The 24,535-nt window shown below is 32.1% G+C and overlaps 1 protein-coding gene across 1 annotated transcript in view; it reads right to left on the minus strand.

Annotated features, from left to right (window-relative positions):
• LOC127719129 (A disintegrin and metalloproteinase with thrombospondin motifs 16-like) overlaps nucleotides 1-24,125 on the minus strand; it is a 154,575-nt gene extending 130,450 nt beyond the window's left edge. Inside the window, exons 1-5 of the mRNA XM_052225154.1 lie at nucleotides 23,923-24,125; nucleotides 23,366-23,443; nucleotides 22,784-22,940; nucleotides 21,860-21,968; nucleotides 21,034-21,127 (exon numbers count right to left, since the gene is read on the minus strand). Of these exons, the coding sequence (XP_052081114.1) occupies nucleotides 21,034-21,127; nucleotides 21,860-21,968; nucleotides 22,784-22,940; nucleotides 23,366-23,443; nucleotides 23,923-24,039 (555 nt within the window). The 5' untranslated portion in view covers nucleotides 24,040-24,125. The remainder of the gene's footprint in view (nucleotides 1-21,033; nucleotides 21,128-21,859; nucleotides 21,969-22,783; nucleotides 22,941-23,365; nucleotides 23,444-23,922) is intronic.
• Nucleotides 24,126-24,535: the final 410 nt, after the last annotated feature.

Consider the following 24,535-nt stretch of genomic DNA (forward strand, 5'->3'; position numbering starts at 1 on the left):
AACATTTTAAAAATGAGCGATTATTTCATTATATACAGTATAACTAATTGTACAAAGTACTTTTCATGTTTTTACATTCAGATTTTATTTGTGTTCTAGAAAAAAACCCGTTACGTACAAAAATACTTAAATTCCTATGCTGGACATATTTTTTATTGAAATTTGATGATTATTTTATTAGCTATCAGCTTTGCAATCGGGATCCTCTTTATCCAATTTAATATTCGTGACGAAAAATTTATTTCACTTGTCATGATACTGCTATTTTCTTTCTAAACCATTCCGCCGAATTTTTCTGTTTAAAGTTTTACATTTTGAATTAGAATGGCAATAACATATATTTTCTTTTATCTCGAAGATTTGTTAATATATCCATTGAATAAACATTTAAAAAATAGCAAAAGACGATCACATTTCTGTGGAGCAGCGCATTTTCGCTTCGTGCAAAACGTCATTTACTTTCATTTAATATAATGTTATTCAAACATGCATTCAATTCAATGGACCAACATAAAAGCAGTATGGCGAATGTTGATACTGAGTGAAAGAGATAAGATAATTCTTAAAAATAAAATAAAAATAGAGATAAATTGGATTCATTTGCTTTAAATGAAGGAAACATGCCTATTTTGATATTTGAAATTGGCCACAAAAAAAGGGAGCTACAAAAAGACAGTTATAAAAGAGGGACGAAAGATACCAGAGGGACAGTCAAACTCATAGATCGAAAACAAACTGACAACGCCATGGCCAAAAATAAAAAGACAAACAGACAAATAATAGTACAGATGACACAACATAGAAAACTAAAGACTAAGCAACACGAACCCCACCAAAAACTGGGGGTGATCTCAGGTGCTCCGGAAGGGTAAGCAGATCCTGCTCCTCATGTGGCACCCGTCGTGTTGCTTATGTTATTACAAATCCGGTAACTGATTGAATAAGGGGAAAAAGGATGTTTAAACAAGCAAATATTTTAAAATGCTCAATTACAATACATTGCTGTTTTTTGGAAATATCTAAGAGACTTATTCATTAAAAATTGTAAATAAAGTTCCTTGTTTACATTTTATATGTTTATCTGATAATATCAACAATACCAGTTTAACTGCACAAGGTGCGTATTTTGATAATGAATGTCTCTTTTGTGATGCTGGGCCAAACACTAAAAGGATCTAAAATATAGCGAGATCCGGACTGAAACGAGAGAATCGCATGATCTCCAAATAGAGCTAGACCGGGTGCGTCGACATGGTCAGCGTATCCTGCTAAGATCGGTCTAAATAAACAAGAAAAACCCAAGTATTTGTCTTGAATCCTTTAAAGATCCATTGAAAATTGGAGGGACAAAAAGAGAGACCACTTTAGGCTATCAGTCTTATTCTGGAGCATATTACAAATTTAAAAACATTTTATTTGTGTCACATTTTTAATTTCCATTATTATGTGTAAAGATCATGTTTGCATGTTCATTTGAATCGAACACTCACCATCTCCTGAAGGTGCATTCGAATCCTCAGTGCACTTTCCAGATATACACCACTAAAGTAGACATAAACATCATACATAATTTGATTGGCAACATTTGTGTTTAAACTAAACACCAACAAAGATTTTTGTTTGTTATGTAAATGAAAAAACTAATAAAATTAAATTGTGTGTCCTTTATATTAAACACATAATGTCATATACTCACATAATAATATCATTAAATTAATTTTACCACACACGATGCGAATTTCAATAAATATCTCTTCAGTTATGCTTTAAGGCCAACATATTTTCAAATCGTTAACCTTATTGTTGGCGTCTTTGTTAAATTTACTATCAGCTTCAACAACTTTTTTATTGGCCTCTCTCAAAGATTTATTTGTATGTTTGTTTGAATTTTTCTGTCAGTTTTGTCGTATGCCTGTGATGTATGTTTACACAGTAGTGGCTGCCAATTATTCTCCCAATAACCAGTTATGTCGGTTTAGCTTGCTCACCCAATTTTGTCAATATAACAGAACTACAATCAACTATCATACAAGTGAGAGCTTTGGTTTGATAAATAACGAGGTTTATCGCATCATTTTCCTCGGAAAATACCAGTACAAAGTCTGGAAAATGACAGTTGTTTTGAACTCGTTCCGTAAATTGATAACGTTTTGAATTTAACTAATAGCTCGGTTTTTTTGTTATACTTTTTTGAACTGATGAGGTACCTTGATATTTCCACATAATGTTCCATCTAATGCTGAAGCTGACTCACATGTTGATGAATTGGCGGGATTTGAGCACCACATTTTCGTGCAAATGGATGTAAAGTCTCCTTGATATAGTTCCTGTGATCAAGATACGACTGTTTGGTAAAGATGTCAATTATCATTTTAGGTAAAATACAAATCCAACCAAAAACTAAAAACCCCATTACATTGCATCTTCTTTATTCTAGGTAAAGTAGAATGTTTTTAGAGTAGTTAAACAAAATGTTAATAGCATGCCAATCAGGAGTTTTGTACTTCTAGGGACCAACTCATATAGTGCTATACAAATACCCCTGAAATTAACCCTTTCGTATATCTAGATGATGTGCATTAAAGCGGCTATATGTCACGGTTCACCCTTCTACAATAAACAAACCCGTACCGCACAATATAAAAACAAAGTTATTTGGGACAAGATATATTGACAGTTTAATCATCGGGAAGATATCCTGAAAAATAATCTAGTACTATCAAGGATAAAAACGTACAGGTAATATATACAGGCATTTTAGTTAGATCTCATCATGGTTTATAATGGGTATAATCAGGTTTGCAATCTGCAAATTGCTTATAAAAAGCTCACAATTGCATCATTAAATTTATCATTTTGATAATAGAATTTCTATGTTGATTTTGTTTTACTTACCCGGCACAAAAACGATCCTGCTCCCAAAATACTTTCACATTGGTCATCTGCACCCAATGTAAGGGATGGCACGCTGCTAGTGGAAACGGGTATCATGTAACTAGTTGTTTTTAAATTATTTGTATCAATTGACGAAGGTTGTGATGCATTTGAAGGTTTTAGATATGGAGCGCAAGAATGACAACACTTAATATGAATGGCACTAGTATGACAATTTCTAGGAGAATTTTTCATCATGTCTGTACATGTCCAGCCGTTTTTAAATACTGGTCCTAACTTATCTCCATATAAACAGGATTCTATAAGATACATTGTCAAATTTACGTAAAATTTAAAATAATGAAGAAACAAAAATTTGTTAGTATACGACAACAAAATAGCAACTCCACTCAAAATATTGCTTCTGGCCATTTGCTTAGATAGCAAACATTAAATGTTTTTATTTGAACGCCACTGACGAATCTAATGTAAGTAATCAAAATGATGATTGCATAGTTTGTTGCTCCTTATTTTCATACTAACGTTTTAAATTATTAGTCTTGTATCTTTAGTGAGTTTTTAAGTTTTTGTTTATGTTTTTCTTTTTTTTTTAATTTGTTCGTTTTAATTTTTTTTTCAAAAACACCGAAGCCATTCTGATGAATTGGAAATGCAGACATTGGTGAGTTGGAAAATAAAGGTTCTATTTACAATATCATTTGGAATTGTACCTGTTTCAAAGAACAGAAGCATAGACTTATTCATGTCAGTCACATAACGAAAATTTCAACTACCTTGTCAATTTAGACGAGTATATACTTTTATATAATAAACATATGTATGATATTTCTTTCTTTTAGCATTATAACGAAGCGGAATTTGTCAAAGTATAGAATTCGAAAAAGGAATCTTGACATTTTGTAAAACAGTACTATGTCATCTCTAGAATGTTTTAGAGTTGGAATAAGTGACAATCTCCATCTATGTATGTATCATTCGCAACTCCCCTTTTGATAAATAATATAGGTGTATAATCTGGGTTCCAAGTCTGCTTTGAATCTTAAATACTTTTAGTCAATCAAATGATTGTTTTCCTCGTATATAAACAAAAGTCTGTGAGACTCTGTCTGCTGGTAAAACCGATTTGTCCTTTTGTATTTAAGATATGAAAACATTTATATTATCAGTTTTTTTATAGGAAAGGAAAACAATGTCATAGTATATTGCTGATTTTGGACGAACCATCGAATACTTGACATAATTAGTTTAGATCCATTTAGAACGTGGGAAGTTTTGTTTCTTCTAGTTCGCAAATAACTTCTTGTTTTTGATAGAGTCTACGGTAGCTGATTTTCTAATAAATTAGATATTTTCGGCTTTCTTAATTGTTTATTGTTCCCAACGTCAAATTCAATGGTTAAACATAATTAGCAGAAATACTTTTCTATTGGGATCACGAAGACAATTATCAAACGAACATAAAAGAAATTGTTAGATTTAATAGAAAATAGCTTCAATTCCTATCAAATACTTTAACTGATGTTTACACAGACTTGCATTTGAATTACAATATTTAAACTTACCATCGCCTGAGGGTGAATTCACATCTGTGGTACAAACTCCTGATATACACCACTAACGTAAAAGTAAATATTTAACAAAGAGAAAAAAAAAGATTATAAAAAACACGGTTACAAATTCACAGAAATATTTAATGAATTTAGTTTGAAATTTGACAGTTGGAATTTTGACCAGAAGTTTTTCGTATAGAGGTAAAAAGTAATTTTCGTTTTCATTGTTGACATGTAAATTTCATTGTAATGACAATGTAACTACTCTTTACTAGTAAACCTGTGTTGTCATATCGACCTTTAACTGTTTTTCTTTTTTACTATTTCAACATGCGTCTTTGACATTAAGATATTAAATGTTGTATACTCAATAACTTCTAAACCTATGGTCTAGAGTGCAATTGATAGCGATTACGAGGTTATGAGTGTGTGTCCGTTTAAGGTTTCTAAGAATTTCATGTACTGTTAATTCATTTGTTTTCGTGGAAATTGCACGTGTACTTTGTAGTTTCAGCATACAAGACAATATGTAATGTGTACTTCTCTGACATGTACACGAAATTCAGGAAAAATTGGTATCCAACGAAGAAAACTTGATCCACAGTATTTGTTTCCCACACTTTGAGTTCAGGTTAATACTAGATAATACTAGATAAGACTGGAATATGACATTTGTTGCGGATTTCCCGTATTGCCATTTTAAACTACATTGAATAAAAAATAAATTGGTGGTGTTTAGTTAAACATCTAAAAGGTGATCTTAATCAGTAACAATATCGTGGAATATCATAAAATGTCTTAAACATCAGCAATAGCATGAACAGTGTTTTATATTACCTTGTGATTACCGCACAAAGTTCCGTCTGACGCTGACGCTCCATAACAGGTTCGTGAATTTGATGAACACCATAGTTTGGAACATAAAGATGAAAAGTTTCCTTTATACAATCCCTACAAAAAATCAAAAACGCGAATAAAAATAATTCTAATTGTTGTTCTCTTCTAAATGTTCTATAATGTTCTATATATGTGCGTACTGTAAATCATTAAACATAAAAAATATGGCATTTTATAATCGAGATGATAATCACTAGATACTTTTCTCTAAAATGAGTGTAGATATATGAATATCTTAATTTTCAGGAATATAAATCCTTACATCCCTTTCTTATATCTCAGTCAGACAATTTACGTACTCTGCACATAAAGGATCCAGCTCCTATAGCACTTTCACATTGAGCATCTACGTCCGACAAATGGATCGGTTCATTCGACTTGTTACCCGGTGGAGGAGTGACAGATGAAGTTGTGTTTGGCAGCAGATAAGGTGCGCATGAGTCACAACATTCTATCGGAACCTGTTGACATTTGTCATTATAATTTTGGGCGATTTCAGAGCAGTTCCAATCTCGACTAGAAAATACCTGTCCTCTCCGGTCTCCATATAGACAAAAACCTGTGAAAGAAACAAAGCAAGTTGTTTCAGGACAAAAATATTGTTTGTGAATTTTACTGTTATTTATTTAACTTCAGATAACTTTGCGGTTACAAACATGATATACACATTCTACGAACATGTATGGATGAATAGCCAATACAGATGTTTTAAGTATGAGAAGTAATTGCCCAGTATTCATTGTTTCAGTACTAGAGAACTTTAGTGTTTATGTTGTATACTTTTTCATTGCAAAATTCCCTCAATTCAAATTGACCTTTGACAGCTTTAGATCGTCTACTTATGCCTTCTTTGGGTTGGTGGGGCGGGGTATACCCTTACACGGTTTCCTACATTCTTGTGCGTATTCTATGACTTATGTTACTTTCCTGTCAAATTGACAATATTTGTTTGTCATTTGTCAATTTATGTTTGTTATGCTATAAAACGATATTTGTATCTCTTCAAACATTTTAATTATCATTTGATCTGGAGCTAGCTTTTTGGATTATTTGAAAACATGACATGCGCAAGGGAATAACACTCAATCATACGCATGTTTATTACCACTAGGTACAACACCACTAATTTGAGCCGGGTGAGAAAGAACATACTACAAAGTAGTACATATTTTCAACAAAATAGTTCCTGCGTATCGGCTTAATTTTAAGAAAATGAAGAATATTTTGATAATTTCGGCAATTTCGGTATCAAATGAGGGCTGAATGACTGGTGGTCATTGTAGACTCCTTTTGACTGATAAATTTGAAGAATAAAAAAAAACGTTTGAAATTTAAGGTGGGTATATTTTGTCTGGTTTTGAGATGTGAAATACCTGTTTTTGGTACTTCCATTGTTCTGGGAACCAGTACACTCAAGACAAGTTACGGTACTGCTTTGACATGAAATGGCTTTCAATTTATTTGAACTAAAGACAAAAGAGCTATGCATGCTTGAATGCTTGAAATACTTTATATGAGAAATTAAAGTCGAGGATTTAGTCAATGCAGAAAATGCAAAATATGCTATCATTATAAATGTACAACTAACATAATAAGTTGTATTATCTAATTTTTAAAATCTTACTATTTCCTGTAGGGGCCTTATCATCATATACACAACTTCCGGTAACACACCACTAGAAAGACAAATCAGAAAAAATATTTATTGGAATTTCATATCAAATACTAGTAATTAGTTACTGTTATAAGTTCATTTTAATCCAGCCGAAATGAAACAATTTAAGAATGAACCATCTGGATGTGTTGGGGATTTTAGACTATCCATATTGTCGAAGTCCATTTTTTCATTTTTCTTTTTCAAATAATAAATTTCATTTTTACCATCGTAAATGTCATTCAAATATCACACAAATGTTTGATAACACGTATTAATTCTATATCTAAAGTGACATCTGTATTGTACAATGAAAGAATATGTTTATTCTTTATGACAATAACAGAGTTTATTATCTTTTTCTTTCACATTTTCAGAATTTTTCATTCGAAACACTAAGGATTTTCTGTCCACAGGCATTGATGACCTTAGTCACAATTGACACAACTTTTTTTCATTTAAATTTGCAATTGGTTAGGTCGTCAAACAGTTATTCTTTTAAAAATACATTTCGTAAATAGTTGTCAATGAATTTGTCTCGATCACTTAAAGATTCTTCAAAGCTAACAAATATTTATAAGACGGGTATTTTTCAATTAGAAATACTACCACATGCTTGTTAATGAGTACGAGGAATTAACAAAAAACAAACAGCATTTTTTTATGTCATTTTCCATCTTATATAAAACAAAACTGTGTACTAATTTTGAATACTATTTAATTTTCTTTTTGATTTACTCCTTCTGCATGTTCTGTCAGCGTATATTTTCCTCCTAACATAAGGTCCTCTGGTAACTTTGTTATAAACTATGCTATAATATCTGTTCCTGTTGGAATAAATATTATATATTTTATTCCGTCTGGATCAAATAAAATTGAGAATGGAAATGGGGAATGTGTCAAAGAGACAACAACCCGACCATAGAGCAGACAACAGCCGAAGGCCACCAATGGGTCTTCAATGCAGCGAGAAACTCCCGCACCCGGAGGCGTCCTTCAGCTGGCCCCTAAACAAATATGTATACTAGTTCAGTGATAATGGACGTCATACTAAATTCCAAATTATAAATACCGTTTTATTTCATCCAGCGGAAATATCATTACAGAATATTCTTCAAATTGGAACTAATATAATAAATAAACTTATATTTCATAACGCTTCTGTGTTATGTGATATTTTGTTTTACTTAGTCCAATACGTAAATGTATCTGGTACTAACGTTTTAATTTCCATTAATTGTTTATTACATCACAATTGTTCCTTTAAAACCATCTGATTTCAACACATGTTCCTTCAGCAGCTATTGTGTGTTTACAGTAATTTGTTTGTTCGTGTACAGCACATCACATGACAGTTAAATTACCTACCATCTGATTTCCACACAGTGTTCCTTCAGCTGCTATCTTTTTTCTGCAGTAACTTTTTTTGTCAGGTAAAGCACACCACATGACAGTACAAATCGTGGAGAAATCACCGGAATAACGATCCTATAGAAGTAAACAAAACTCGTTCGCTATGCCCGTGTCTGTTGTGACGTTCTGGATTTTAATGAACGTAATCTATGTATTACTGGTAAATTATTAAGTCAGGGCTTTCTTAATACTTTTACTAAATTCTTCCATAGATATAAATAATTTGTTTTGAAGTTTGGTTGTACCTGTAGTAAACTAATCTCAAACGGGATAGCACATCCTCATTTTTACGGAGATGTTGTTTACCGTGCCCGGAAATTTAGAAAAGATCCTGGTAAACTTATCGATCCTTTAAATAAATTTATTCTAAAATGTTACCAATTCAACACTGTAATTAGATCTTTGAATATTGTTTCTATTGGTATTAATATTGATTTTGTTATCAGTAAAGTAAAAGCAAACTAAGTATTATTGTTATATACATATGCACATTCATGGATCTACAATCTGTCGGTACCTGTATCTTGGCTTTGCACAAGGTCATGTTTTTCTCTGACTGTTTATGACGTCTTTACACTAAAACCATTGGATGTTGGATGTGTAATGATTGCCAATTTAGTCTTAGATGCATGATGTTTTTTTTAATAGTTGTTATTGGCTTTGAACTAGTTGTCAGTAACTGCGAGTACTCTCAGATCTGTACTTAGTGTCTTTTTGTTCTTGGGATGTACAAGTACCCGGCCATGTCCACTCTGTGTTTTTGTTAGATGTATTTCTATTTGTATCCATTTGATGAGTTAAGCCTTTTTCAACTGATTTTTATAGTTCGTTCTTATGTTGTACCGTTACACCACGGTCCCAGGTTAGGGGAAGGGTTGAGATCCCGCTAACATGTTTAACCCGCCACATTCTGTATGTATGTGCCTGTCCCAAGTCAGAAGCCTGTAATTCAGTGGTTGTCGTTTGTTGATGTGTTATATATTTGTTTTTCATTCATTTTTTTTGTACATAAATTAGGCCGTTAGTTTTCTCGTTTGAATTGTTTTACATTTGTTATTTCGGGGCCTTTTATAGCTGACTATGCGGTATGGGCTTTCCTCATTGTTGAGGGCCGTACGGTGATCTATAGTTGTTAATTTCTGTGTCATTTGGTCTCTTGTTAAGAGTTGTCTCATTGGCAACCATACCACATCTTCTTTTTTATATGACAACGACATGAAAAAACCGACAAAAAACCTAAAGACAAACAACAATTCACAAAACACAACATATAAAACTAAAGACAGAGCAACACAAACCCCACTAAAACTGGAGGTGATCTAATAAGGTTTTCTGGAAGGAAAAGCAGGTCCTGCTCCACATCGGACGTACAAACCCGGTAATTAGTCTAATTCAATAACATATTTATGTTATTCGTGAGATACTTGATGAATTTATGATAAGTGATTTTCCAAGAGGGGGGGATGAGAAACCATAAGTTAAAGAAACATAGAGAAACACATACCACATTCTAAAAATATACTGAAGGGTTATGATTGACAAAAACTTACCGCACCAAAAACTGATGGTGAAAATATGTGGGAAAGATAAGCGTTTCTTACTCCGCCGCGTTATCATATTAATTCTGTCAATTATTCACGACTATAAGACATTTTACAGAAGTGTAATGTGTGCAATACTAAATAATTAACAAATTTCTAAATTATCGGCACGTGTAGATCATCTTCTCCTTCTTCTGACCGAATAATATGAGCAAACCTATAATGGTTACTCCAGAATGGAGTTAATCTAATATTACTATTTCCATTTTGGGATATCTCATTGAAATACTAAGGCTTTTCTACCTCAGGAATATATTACCTTAGCTATATTTGGCAAAACTTTTAGAAATTTTTGGTCCTCAATGCTCTTCAACTTCGTACTTTATTTGGCCTTTTTAACTTTTATTGATTCGAGCGTCACTGATGAGTCTTTTGTAGACGAAAAGCGCGTCTGGCTCAAATACAAAATTTCAATCCTGGTATCTATGATGAGTTTATTTATTAACTAAATGAAGTCTAACATATTAATCGTACTTTAAATGTCAACCTATTTGTTAAACTATTCATGATGGGGAGTAAACAAGACCTATTAAAAGCTGTCAAAAATACTTTTACGTTGATTGATTACCTACCGTACACAAATACGAGCCGTGTCCGATTATGTTTTCACATTGTGCGTGTGCATCGTAAACCTGACCTGCTACATCAGTTTCAAATTCGGACAGAGCTGTGTCTTTGAATCCAGTACTCAGAGATAACAGACAATTCGCTGAATTTCTAAAAATATAAAACATAATCTTTCAATCAGTTTAATTAAGGTCTGGATCTTGCATGTCAGTAACTGCTGTAGTTCTTTGTTAATATATGTATCATTGTCATTGTGCTTGGTTTCTTCTGTTACCTATTCTGATATCGGACTTGGACTTCCTTTAAACTAAGTTTTATTGTGCGTATTGCTGTGTGTTTGTTTGTTTTACATTGGATGGAGGTATAGAGGAGGGTTGAGATCTCACAAAACATGTTTAGCCCCGCCGCGTTTTTGCGCTTGTCCCAGGTCAGGAGCCTCTGGCCTTTGTTAGTCTTGTATGTTTTTTTTTTAATTCTAGTCCGTAACATTTACAAAACTTTCGGTTCAATTATCAAATGTCGTTATTGATGTGGTCTCCCACCTTTTTTATTCGAGTGCTAGTGATGCCTGCTGGATAGACAAAAGGCATTATTTGTGTATGTTTATTATAAGCCTTTCATCTTTGATGAACTTATATCAATATATGATGACATGGTTGTGACATTAAAGCTATAGTGAAGGCTATATCAATGATATCTTATTAAAAAGCAACGCAAAATACTGTTCCATCAGACCATTACAAATTTGGTTTAACACTTCATTGACACTTGTTTTTTCAACACAAGATCATTGCGGATTTTTTGAAGAAATTTCCTCCATTCACAAACATTTTGATTACATATCATATCGTACTGTGTGCTGCGCATCCTAAGATTATCATATATTTTCGTCATTAATATGCTTGTCACATTTGCCGCTTGAAAGATCGTTACCGAAACCATCAATTATCTTTTTTAAGAAATTAGAAAGATCATTTATAATGTGTGTTCATGTACATACCTTTCTAAAGTGTCGATGTAATCGGTAAAATAACTTGTTGAACATGACGAAAATTTCCATGGATTAGTAGCTGTAGCACTGCAAGGTTCTTGTGAACCACTAGAAGACGCCATTATATACGAGTCATTAAAACTACATTCGTTCCCATCTCCGTCGTGTGATGCACCTAAGCTGAGAAAGAAATACATTTTCCTTTGCTTTTGGTTTTTAAATGTGCGTGATATAATTGTGTGTCATGAATTGATACACGGTATTGGTTCTTTTCAACTAGAATATACAATTTATTTTTATATTGTGTATAAATGTTTTCTGTAAATATATATATTGTATAGATTTTTCAATCCTATGATGTTTTATGTTTATTTATTTGTTTCGTTTTGGTTATTAACGTGTTTGTTTTGGGTTTTGTATATACTCTAATTTCATAGGTAGTTGAACCTTCACGTGCATTTATCACGTTGTTCTATACTGTCATATAGTTATAGTTATATTGTTGATATGGTCAAAATTAACTGTTTACAAGACTTTAATTTTTCGAAACATTAAAGATTTTCTATCCCTTAAAAAGAATACTAAGCTGTATTTTGCAACACCTTTTAGAATTAAGGTCCTCAACGCTCTTCAACTTTGTAATTTTTATTGTTCTTTTAATTTTTTTTATTCGAGCATCACTGGTAAATCTTTTGTAGACGGAACGCCCGTCTGGCGTACAAAATGTGAAGCCTAGTATTTATGATGAGTTTTTTTTTAAACATAATGATTTAAATTTTTTAGTATAATTTCATTAAATATAAATAATTAAGACAAATAAAACAACACAAACTAAACGATACAAAAAGCAAAACAAAATCGGAATTTCACAACATTCATTGAATATATTTAGTACCGCTGCTAAAGTTTGCTAGTGCCCTTAATGTACAAATGTTTCTATAATTTTATATCATAGTACTCACTTACCTATGACCCAGTTCGTGGGCGGCTACTGTTAACATATCAAAGTTGAAATGATCCTCTACAATGGACTGACTTCTAGCTGAACAAACAGCACCAACATAGGCAAGCCCTTAATTATTAATAATATTTTTTCATATTCCAAAAAAAACGATATTTATAACATGTATAAGTAAGATATTAACTAATATGGCATGGTATTGGTTGCAAAAATTTGATATTTTTCATTTAAATGCAATATTTTTCATTTAATTGGTATATTTTTTCATTTATATGCAATATTTTTTCATTTATATGCAATATTTTTTCATTTGTATGGTATATTTTTTCATTTAAATGGTATATTTTTTCATTTATATACAATATTTTTTATTTTAATGGTATATTTTTCATTTATATGGTATATTTTTTCATTTAAATGCAATATTTTTTATTCAAATGGTATAATTTTTCATTCAAATGGTATAATTTTTCATTCAAATGGTATAATTTTCATTCAAATGCAATAGTTTTTATTCAATTGGTATAAAATGTCATTTGAATGCAATATTTTTTATTCAATTGGTATAGTAGTTTTTTATTTATATGCAATAATTGCATTATGGGAAATTCTTTGACGTCATAAGGTCAAATTTGCAACAACGTTTGTGATTGGTCGGAAATTGTTTGGATGTCTCCCCTTTCTTTCTAAACATGGGTGACCAAGAATTAAAAAACGCGTCAGAATATCGCCCCTCTAACTAAATCTAACGTTCGTGCGAGTCCTGCACTGGCTGTTAAAATCTTGTGGTCATAACTAGTATTTCTATTGCAAAATTTCGATGGTCAAAACGTTCGGTCCACTTTTCAAAAACCGTTTCATTGTATATGGATTTATATGCAAGTATATCGGGTTTTTAAATAGATTAGACACCGTTGGTTTTCCCGTTTGAATGGTTTTACACTACTAATTTTTGGGGGCCCTTTATAGCTTGCTGTTCGGTTTGAGCCAAGGCTCCGTGTTGAAGCTGACCGTACGTTGACCTTTAATGGTTTACATTTACAAATTATGACTTTGATGGAGAGTTGTCTCATCGGCACTCATACCACATCTTCTTATATGTATATTCAACGTAAACCAGACGTTTCTCAGACTGTTTTCTTTTTTTAATAAATCCTTTGCCGCGCGTTGTGTACTGATTGATAACTCGGTCTGGGAGAACAAGATTTATTTCAGTACCAGTTGTAATTAGGTTTGAGCAAACTTCCAGTAATTGCAAATACTCTTATGTCGGTGCTTTGTGTCTATTGTCTTAATGTTAGTTTTTGTGTGTGTCTCCTACCGATCTTTTGAGTAATTTGCTGATTTGTGCAGGTTGTTATTTTATTGTACCGTTACACCACTGTCCCAGCTTCGGGATGGGTTGCTCACAAACATGTTGTTGTACTGTTACACCGCTGTCCCAGATTAGGGGGAGGATTGGGATCCCGCTAACATGTTTAACCCCGCCACAGTCTGTATGTATGTGCTTGTCCCAAGTCAGGAGCCTGTAACTCAGTGGTTGCCGTTTGTTGCTTTGTTATACATATTTGTGTTTCGTTCATTTTTTTGTACATTAATTCGGCCGTTAGTTTTCTCGATTGCATTGTTTTACATTTTTGATTTCGGGGCCTATAATAGCTGACTATGCGGTGTAGGCTTTGCTTATTGTCGAAGGCCGTACGGTGACTTATAGCTGTTGATTTCTGTGTCATTTGATCTCTTGTGGAGAGTTGTCTCATCTGCAATCATACCACATCTTCGTTTTTATATCCACCCTGCCATATTCTTTATTTGCCTGTCCCAGGGATGGAGCCTGTAGTTTAATGGTTGTCGTTGGTTCCTGTCTCGACTCATATTTGATATTTTGTAAATTGTTTTGTTATGTATAATTAGGCTGTTAGTTTTTTCGTTTGAATTGTCATTCACACTTTTAATGTAGGGCCTTTTATAGACGACTTTACAGTATCAGGTTTTTGTCATTGTTGAAGGCCTTACGATTGTCTACAAAAATCATTTGTCTACATGACGGCAAAAAGCTCTACAGAGCTCATGTTTGTAGTATTTCATGTAACCCGAATTAAAATAAATTTTTCTTATCTTATCTTATCTATAATTGCTTACATCCACTTCATATTTGAACTCCGGTGGATAGTTGCCTTATTAGCAATCATATTCCATCTCTTCATTTTTATATAATATATACGTGATTTCTAAACTCGTGTTTTCCTGAACAAGCATGAAATAACTTTCACTGGGCGTTAAAATTAGCAACAAACAATCAATCAATTTAAACTTGTGTTAAATTAGAGGAAACCCATTTGATATTTATTTATTTGTTGGGTCGGGGGACAGAAGGATTTCATATATGAATATGGTTGCCTGGTAAGAGCTGAAAAATAGGCATGATTAGCGACAGATTGAGATGAATAATAATGCCCCCTCTCCCCTTCCCCATCCTTCATCTATAAATTTAAACTGACCACCACGGAATAGCCCAATAGTGTTGAAAGTAGCGTAAAACACCAATCAATCAAAATCCCTTCCCTAGAATATCAAATAATCGTCCCTTAACTGTTATTGGCCGTGTAGTTCTTATATTTATCCAGCTTATCGTCCTACAGGGATGTCCTACTAAGGCTGTCATACCATAAAACGTTTATAAAACAGCTCACATTCTTATATATCTGCATTCATAAATTTATTAATTTCATTTAGACTAAACGACGCCATGTTTGTTATGTGCCTCTGCCGTCAACCTATCAAAAAAGAAGAGATGGAAGAGAGCCAGAAGATCTTCCCAATGCAAAAAAAACAGAAATGGACTTCTTCTGGCTCACTTCCGAAGAACAAAAAAAAACGCGTCCCATTGATTTGTTTTAAAAACGCCTTGCCCCTACCTTTTTTCCAAAAAAATGGCATTATTAAATATATAAACATATATACAATCATCAAAATTAAAATGCTATTGTATTTTTATAAGACCTACTTTATTACATGACCTGGGACTAATGACATCTATCTATAAGTCCTAGCATACATTAATTATTATAATATGAATATGTTTCTTGTTCTAATAACCACATATGATGCTATGCATGAGTCACCATTTATCAGGACATGAATTGGGTTTACATAGAGAGGATAAGGGACGATATCAGAAAATCAATGAAGGATAAAAAACTTAATTCAAATAGTTGGGGGGGGGGGGGTCAAAATTGCTGCAAGTTTTGTTTAATTAACATCGATTTTATATATATCCTTATTGGTCAATCAATTTTTCCCAAATTAAGAAATTAAATTAAGAGGGGGGGTAGGGGGTCAGTGAAAAAAACTATATGAATTATTTTTTTTTTTATCCTACATTTAACTTTTGATGTCGTCCCTAATGTGCAAAAAAATAGATAAGGGGCGGGACCAAACCTATAGAAAACATAATAAAGAAATGATGAAATATACAGAATACGTTGATTGACTTTTGGTTGCCTTATGTCCAGTGGCAAATATGTCACGCATGTTTAGAACAAATATAATAGAGATCAAAGGATAAAGAATAGAGTGAAATGGTAAAAACTAAAAGATATAGAATTATAGAAACGATCTTTGATCTGAAACCCCCTACCCTCACACACACACACCATAACCATTACTGCCAATACTCGCATATATACATCTCTATACAAATATCTAAATTTGAACCTACTCCCCCCCCCCCCCCCCTTTCTAGACACCGAGGTTTTGGATCCGCCCCTGTTAAATGTGTCTAATTATATACATTGTGTACGGGTCTAGATAATAGCTAAACGTACAATCATATAATTTGTTGGATACCTAATTATATTATATAATGTGTCACAAAATAAACTTGTATACCCCCCTTCCCAATGCAGTATTGAAAAGTAAATCATTTAAAAGTCCTGAAGATAAAATATGTTTTGAAATATGCCCTGCATACTTATTTATGCAAAGACATATAGTAATTATTGAACTACTGTGGGGCTTGAAAAAAAATCTATTTAAGGGATTCGGAGGTGAGAACAGTAAAAAAAAGCTCAGCAACGAATCCTAAATGTAAAATGATTTGCAGCATAAGACATGAGAGCACATATCATAGATAGTATTAAATATGAAGTTCACGCCTCATATAGTGAAGTCCTATGTCATAGGACTATTGTTGTAACATGGGTTAGTAACTGGTTCCAAATTATCCTGAATTGTCTTTATTAAAGAATTAGTTCCGGAGTATAACAGCTTATGTCTCTACTTGTGGGTTTCTAGTTCTGCTGTCGTAATTAGGTGATTTTTTTTCTACATGTAGTAAAAAAGAGGGGGCTTAGTCCAAATAATTGTAACGTCCTGGATGCTTTTTATTCTTTTTTCATGTGCCTTCCTGCAACGTCTCTGAGGATCAAGAAAAGTAAAAAATGATATAGCACTAAAGAACGTCATGATTACATGTATCTGGACTTAGAAGGGGGAGGGGGGCTAGCTATGTATTTTTTTTTATTTCAATGTGTAGACTGTAGGAGAGTTTCTTCAGAAAAGGTTTTCATTGGAGGTGTTTTTACCATGCACGCAGGCATCTGTTTCAGCGCTATCCATGAACAAATTGTGTGTCAAATTAATTATTATTACTTGTCACTCGCATTTTTTGCTCGTCCTGGCCATTATTGGCATTAACAGCCAGCGCAGGACTCGCACGAACGTTAGATTTAGTTAGAGGGGCGATATTCTGACGCGTTTTTTAATTCTTGGTCACCCATGTTTAGAAAGAAAGGGGAGACATCCAAATAATTTCCGACCAATCACAAACGTTGTTGCAAATTTGACCTTATGACGTCAAAGAATTTCCCATAATGCAATTATTGCATATAAATAAAAAACTACTATACCAATTGAATAAAAAATATTGCATTCAAATGACATTTTATACCAATTGAATAAAAACTATTGCATTTGAATGAAAATTATACCATTTGAATGAAAAATTATACCATTTGAATGAAAAATTATACCATTTGAATAAAAAATATTGCATTTAAATGAAAAAATATACCATATAAATGAAAAATTATACCATTAAAATAAAAAATATTGCATATAAATGAAAAAATATTGCATATAAATGAAAAAATATTGCATATAAATGAAAAAATATACCAATTAAATGAAAAATATTGCATTTAAATGAAAAATATCAAATTTTTGCAACCAATACCATGCCATAAACTAAGCAGTTTTACATAGCTTGGAATTGAAGCTCCTTAAAGACTGTACGTTATTATTCAATGATTTGTATTAATTTAGTTGTTTTTGGTAGTTTATTTTTAGAACATAAATTTATGCGGGTCTGAATTGAGGTCCTTCATTTTTTAATTCTGTAATATTTAGGTTATGTTCTCTATTCTTTATATTTTTGACTATTATTCTCTATTCGTTCTATTTTAGCACCTCATTTGTCTAGTTTCTTTATTTGTTTGCCTTTTTTTTCTCTATTTCTGGAGGGTCCGTTTTTCTATAGAATTGAACCATTATTCTCTATTCTATAAACCCCATCCAGACCCTCATGTCTAAACAACAATGACTTCATCAAGATGAACTTCCATTTAGATGCTTTGAAAGACTTCTCAGTTGGCTGATCGTTTTATGTTTTCTTGTTTTGTCTTTTGTCTATGTAAGTAAATTTTATGACTGTTCCTTGGACGACTAAAACGTTTTACCTGCATTCGATGAAGAACCATTTGAAGTTAAGTCGTATCTAAAACAAATGAGAAATAATTTCCAAGCATTGAATCAAATGTGATTAACAAGACTTATATACACTTGTGGAAAGTTGGAGGCAACAGTAGTTTACCGATGTTCAAATCATAAATTCATTGAAGGGTTACAAATCAACGTAAAATAACAATAACACAGGGAATTGCATAAAGTCGACAAGGCATGCGTCTCCTGCTATTCGTGTATTACTTGCCATGCGAATCCACACTCAGTCATATTGTCTTTAAAGCTCGAAGAGAAATTATATTAAGCAAACTCATCATAGAGACCAGGAATAAAATGATGTACGACAAACACACGTTTCGTCTTGAAAAGACTCATCATCGAATCAAAAAAGTTTAAAGCAGAAACATTTGCTGACATCGTATTCGTAGAAAAAACAAGCTAATAAGGGTTTTCATTTACTTTTTCAATTCAAGTTTAGGTACATTTGTACGTAAATCTAGAAGAATTATATGACGGCTTTTCTAGAAACACATGTTTACGAAATGAAATAGGTACCCTACGTTAATTTTACCTGGTAAAGAGCATTGCATGATCATGTCCGGGCAGGCTACCAGTTCCCGACTGTACCCAATTCTCAAAATTAGTAAGGGCGTCTGATGATTCAACTTGGTAAGGACTCACACTGGTTATCTTGATTGATTCTGTCCATGATGAGTCCGATCGAGTCTGTATAAAATATAACGAGCAAAAGTATTATATTAAGATAACAGATTATAAATTGTGTCCGCGAGGAGCTATCACACTAAAAGTGACCAAAGAAGAATAGCTAAGTTTAACTTTGCATGAGAGAGTTTGAACTTTAGTTTCTTAATAATTTCTTTAGTATGCTGTTATAAAGTTCTAAATAACTTCAAATTAAGGAATGTATCCTCCCTCGTCCTTACCTCAAACTTAATTTAAAATTTGGCTTTACTTTTGATATTTTATGGTTTTATTAGCATTGGCTAAGGCTAACTATAGGGTAGAAAAAATCTTAGTATCTCGAAAAGATTTTAAAGTTTAATGAACAGTTAACTTACATAAAATGGTGTATCATTGATACTTCATATCAACATATGATTGCTGATTATTGGGTTGGTGATACCCTCGGGGACGACACGTCCACCAGCAGTTGCATCGACCATGTGTTAGTTACAAGTCATCAAATATACCAGACTACTGTAATACTATTGTACAACTGACGGGGGTTTCCATCCATGACACAAAATCAATACATGCACAGCAAAAACACACAATAAGATAAGAAAATATTTATTCGAGTGTTTGTGTTGCCCTCAGTAATTTATATTACTAAACAAGACAGAGACTATTTAACGTTACCTTGATAATTACAATCATAGCAATATTCAACAGTAATGCAGTACACTTTTCGTCTTGAAAATATTTTTTATTTTGTATTTGATGACGAGTAAATTCTCATAAACATGGTGTTTGATACTTATACATGTTATAAATTTACCAACCTGGGAAATGATTATTCCGGCAAACTTGATGGCTATTACATAAGAAGTGGTTTGTATATTTTTGTACATGGCATCCATCTGTAAAAAGATGTTTTAAAATATTGAACTCTTAAAAATCGCTCAATTAAGTTCTATTGTGAGTAAATAGTAAATGTGTATTGAAAGTGAGGATATGTACATTCATATATTGCGACTTGCATTGAGACACAAAAGCGGCTGAAGGCATTTTATTCATTTTTGGGGGTTTGCATCTTCTCTTTGTTTTGGATAAAAACAACTGCTTAAAATTCATATTATTCTACCACACATTGAATAGGCAATGACCTACCGTGCTACATACAAAAAAGATCAGCTGTTTAGCTTAAGTTTATTTGGTAAAACTGGAATGGGTTGCTTACTTTCGTTGTCATCACTTATCACCAAACATGAGTAATATCTTGGGTAAGCCACATTAAGATCATAATACTAATGCCAATAACAATTCTCATTGCACACGGCTGTGTACAATTCGGCTATGGTCATCTTCATCATACATCGCCCTCTTTCCATGATGTCTCTATAATTTCATAATGCCTTTTATATAGCATCTGTTGGATATTCGTCACATTCATACGAAGCTATATTCTCTACCATTTCAAAATTTCATTCACTGTAAATCTGTTATACCTATACCGCGCCTTTTGTGGCTAAAAATTATAATTAAAAGAGAGGCAGAAGATACTAAATGAATAGTCAAACTCGAAAACGAAATAACAATGCAATGCTTGAAGGTTGCTGCTTAGATATTAAAAAAAAACATCACAATTAGGAGGCTTAAATCATCTCTTTTGTCGTTAGTTTTCTCAACCGACCCTCATTTTCAATTTCTAGATGCATGTCAAGATATGAGGCAGACTTAACTGTATGTAATTAACAATAATGCCTTTTCTTTTGATGTACTAGTAACTTATCAACGTATTTATAGGAGTCACACGACGGGTGTTTTTTAGACCGTTGTCTGTCTTTTCGTCGTTTTTCGTTTTTTTACCACAGCGTTGTACGCTTCACGATTGATGTCCCTTGGTATCATCTGCCTCTTTTTATTATCATTATTATAATCCTTGCTGTTTTTGGGGTTGTTGTTGTTTATAATTTATTATTATTGCATTTATACGGCATTGAACATATATATATAACATATACATAAAAGTATTTCCAAGTCATATACATTTAATTCATCAGTCTTAACGATAAGCTCACCCCATTAATAATGAAGGCATAAAACTGTCGAATTGTTATTATTGATTCTGCATCTTTTTCAACATGGGTCGATTTCGTGCTTTTGTCATACCAACTGAAAACATGTTATTAGATAAAGTATTATTTTCTAAATAGATGTATTTGTTCCATACATTTCATGAAAGGTTTAGACAAGAATGTTCTTCAGAAAATGTGAAAGTATTGTATCACCATCGTTTTGTCCATTTCATTCGAAAATCAAATTTGTTTATGAATCTTTCGATTACCATCCTTCAGATGTCCGCAAAAACATTAATATTCAGTTAGAGTATCAATGTTTGGTTTTTTTTTTATTTTAACTTATATTTTTGGTATATGGGGTATATATGTCCAACAAATTTGCGACACGTGTTCGTGGTCTTTAGATACCAGAATAATTCTTTGATTTGTTAATCGACCAATTGTTGTTTATTGTCGTAATTCAGTGTCAACTAGCATTGTTTTTGTATTTTAACCTTAATTTGTACCTTCTTGGTGATTTTATGAAATTTGAAAATCGATAAATTAAAGTTGATTTTTATATATAGATTTTTTAAATATGGAGAAAAGATTATTACCTGAACAAATTGATTTTTTGGAGAAGTTTGATTTTTGAAGACATGGCTTACTTAAACCTTTAAAGTTAATAACTGCTTACAAGCCAAATGTCATATTAGTTAAATTCACGTAGATTATCATATTACAAGGAAAATAACAGAGACAGATTATCACCTTAGACTTAGCAATAAGACAAAAAAAATTAAAAAAAAACAATCGACATTACCTCTTAAATGAGACAACAACTTACAATTGGTATATAGAATAGTCTACAACTATAAGTAGCTCCAGTAGATATGATCCTGCAGCGCGTTTATATCTGTTAGGAGAATCAATTCCCATAGCTGTTTCCGTAATTTCTACAAAAAGAACATTTCATGCTGAAAGAAATTTTAAAATATGTTGAAATCTAGGTTGCTAACTAAATATTTCATGAAATATTCCACAACATCATAATTACGTTTAGGCATTTGTATATCATAAAATAAAAAAGTTTAAAAATACATAATGCTGCACAATGCTTAAACATCTCCGATAGTCCGGAAAACGCTTAACCAGTTAGTCGAAATATACCTATCATATGTACTTTTCGAAGTTTGCCGACGAATACCGACATTAAACGGGGTCATCTTTCCATCTTGTTGTCATATCCACGTCATTGCTTGTCGTTAATCAGGTACATAATAATACAGATACTTTAATAGAAGATTAATATTTAAAAGGATAAATCATCGTTTTCATTACCTCCCCTTCTGTGGAAAAAATGTACATGATACTTCTATTTTATTAAAAACTCATAATCAATTTTTCTTATCAGGGTAAAATCTTTTTAACACTGATGTTTTCTGAATTATCCTCTTATTTGACAAAATGGTAATTTCACCATTAGATATATGTATATTCTATTCTCCTCTTAAACATAGCATGATTTCAAATTTTATAATCTACTTATTCTTTTACTCTTTAGCTTGGTTTTAATATCATATTTTATACAAAAGCTACTCATTATGACGTCAACATTTATAACTAGTACATGCTTATAGTATATTGACGAGTTAGTTCTTGATTGAGCTTTATATTAGAACGATCATTTCTTTTGACTTCACGTTCAACAATGAAGAAATAGATAGCTTTTTTTCTTTAAACTACAAATTCATTAAAATTGCAAACTTACCTTTTAGCGCAAGATCATTGAATGTTACATTCTGATTGTTTTTCTTAAAAATGTGAAATTTGTTGTATTTCTGTCTGAATTGAATCATGTGGATGGGTGAGTGGTTTTCCTGTGATTGAAGGATATATTCCTCTCCGTCTATTTGAAATACTCCAAACTGGAAAAAGAATAAAATAAACAATTTACTCTGGATGCTTTTGTAAACTAATACCAATTGCTCGAAATAGTTAAATACAATACTCTTCTATTGTTTGATGGTATACTAAACTTGTTATATACATTTTAGAATGCAGTGCAACAAAACAAGGCTATTATATTCATGGTGTTCTTATATTTCTTTTAAATGAAGGAAGTATTCGTTTTAAATGTGAAATCCTTAAACAGTGCAAAAATTCCTATGACCATCATAATATAAAAAAATCAACTTTTAACTTCTTCTTGCAAATTTCTCGAAACAATCTGCCAATCGTATTAAAGAGCTTGAAATTTAGCGTTCATCTTGAGTGTGTACGAAGAAAAGCCATAGGAAGGGCTTAGCTCTGTAACAACATAAACCTAAATTATGTTTATTCTTGCAATTACCGTGCTGCTTCTATTTCTCTGATCTCTCTGCATTACAAATACTGCTCCGTTGACAACATCTTGGTAAAATTTTGATTCCTGAAATTGAAATAGAAACTTATATAAATTAATAAATTTACCAAAAAGATTCCGGTCATTTATAGTTGTGTCTTTTATATGAAACAATTTTGAGCAATATTCTTCTCCAAATACAATGTAACACAAGTAAAATGTTTCACTTGGTGTGTGGATAGCAAATAGTCTAAAAACTAAGCACCTCTAATATAATTGATACGTTTAACTATAAGACTTGAACATCGATACTAAAAATAGTTTTAATGGGCATATATTTACCTCCGAATTACTTAATTTTACTTTTTCACAAAATGAATCCTTGTTAAAACAAACTCATAAAATACACATGGTTGATAATTTTGTATGTTAGACGCGGGTTTCGTCTACAAAGTCTCAACATATAACCACAAACAAACGTTTGATAAACTAAGTTTCATCTTTAAAATGATATTCTACTTGTTTAAGACAATGTAAACATTGCAACCATTAGCATATTTGTTTACCTCATTATCTGAAACATCTCTGGAAATTATGGTATCACTTTTCAAAATAAAAGTAGGAACGTTCAATTTGATGTGATCATTGCGTGTAAGATGTATATGAATCGGAAATCCTTCCATTGAAAATTTAAAATCAAACGTCTCTGAATAAAAACTGTCTTCTGCAGATCGTTTTGTTCTTTTTTCTTCTTTAATATGAATGTAGACATCTTCTGCAAATATACAAATAGACCAGATTTAAGTTCCCATTATCTTGCACATTGTATTATCGTCTTCACTTCCAAGTTTTGATGGCTTTGTGAACTTAATTGCGATAAAAATAGAAATATGTCAATCATCATTCTTTTAAGGTATCCAGGTATCTATTTGTTCAAATAATGGAAACATAAATAAGAGTTTAATTCAATTTTAAAACAAACTGAGTGTCAGCGTGACTTTATATACAAGCAGCGAAGAAACATACTTTTGAAACATTTTAGTTTAACTATCTCAGTTAATACGTTACAATCGAGCATGTTTACAGTATACGGATTAAAAGGGCTGTGTGTCCTTTTACTTTTTAGCCATGGCGTTATCAGTTTATTTTCGAATTATGAATTTGACTGTGCCTCTGATA

This window comes from Mytilus californianus, unplaced genomic scaffold (assembly GCF_021869535.1).
Source record: "Mytilus californianus isolate M0D057914Y unplaced genomic scaffold, xbMytCali1.0.p SCAF_10, whole genome shotgun sequence".
Taxonomy (NCBI): domain Eukaryota; kingdom Metazoa; phylum Mollusca; class Bivalvia; order Mytilida; family Mytilidae; genus Mytilus; species Mytilus californianus.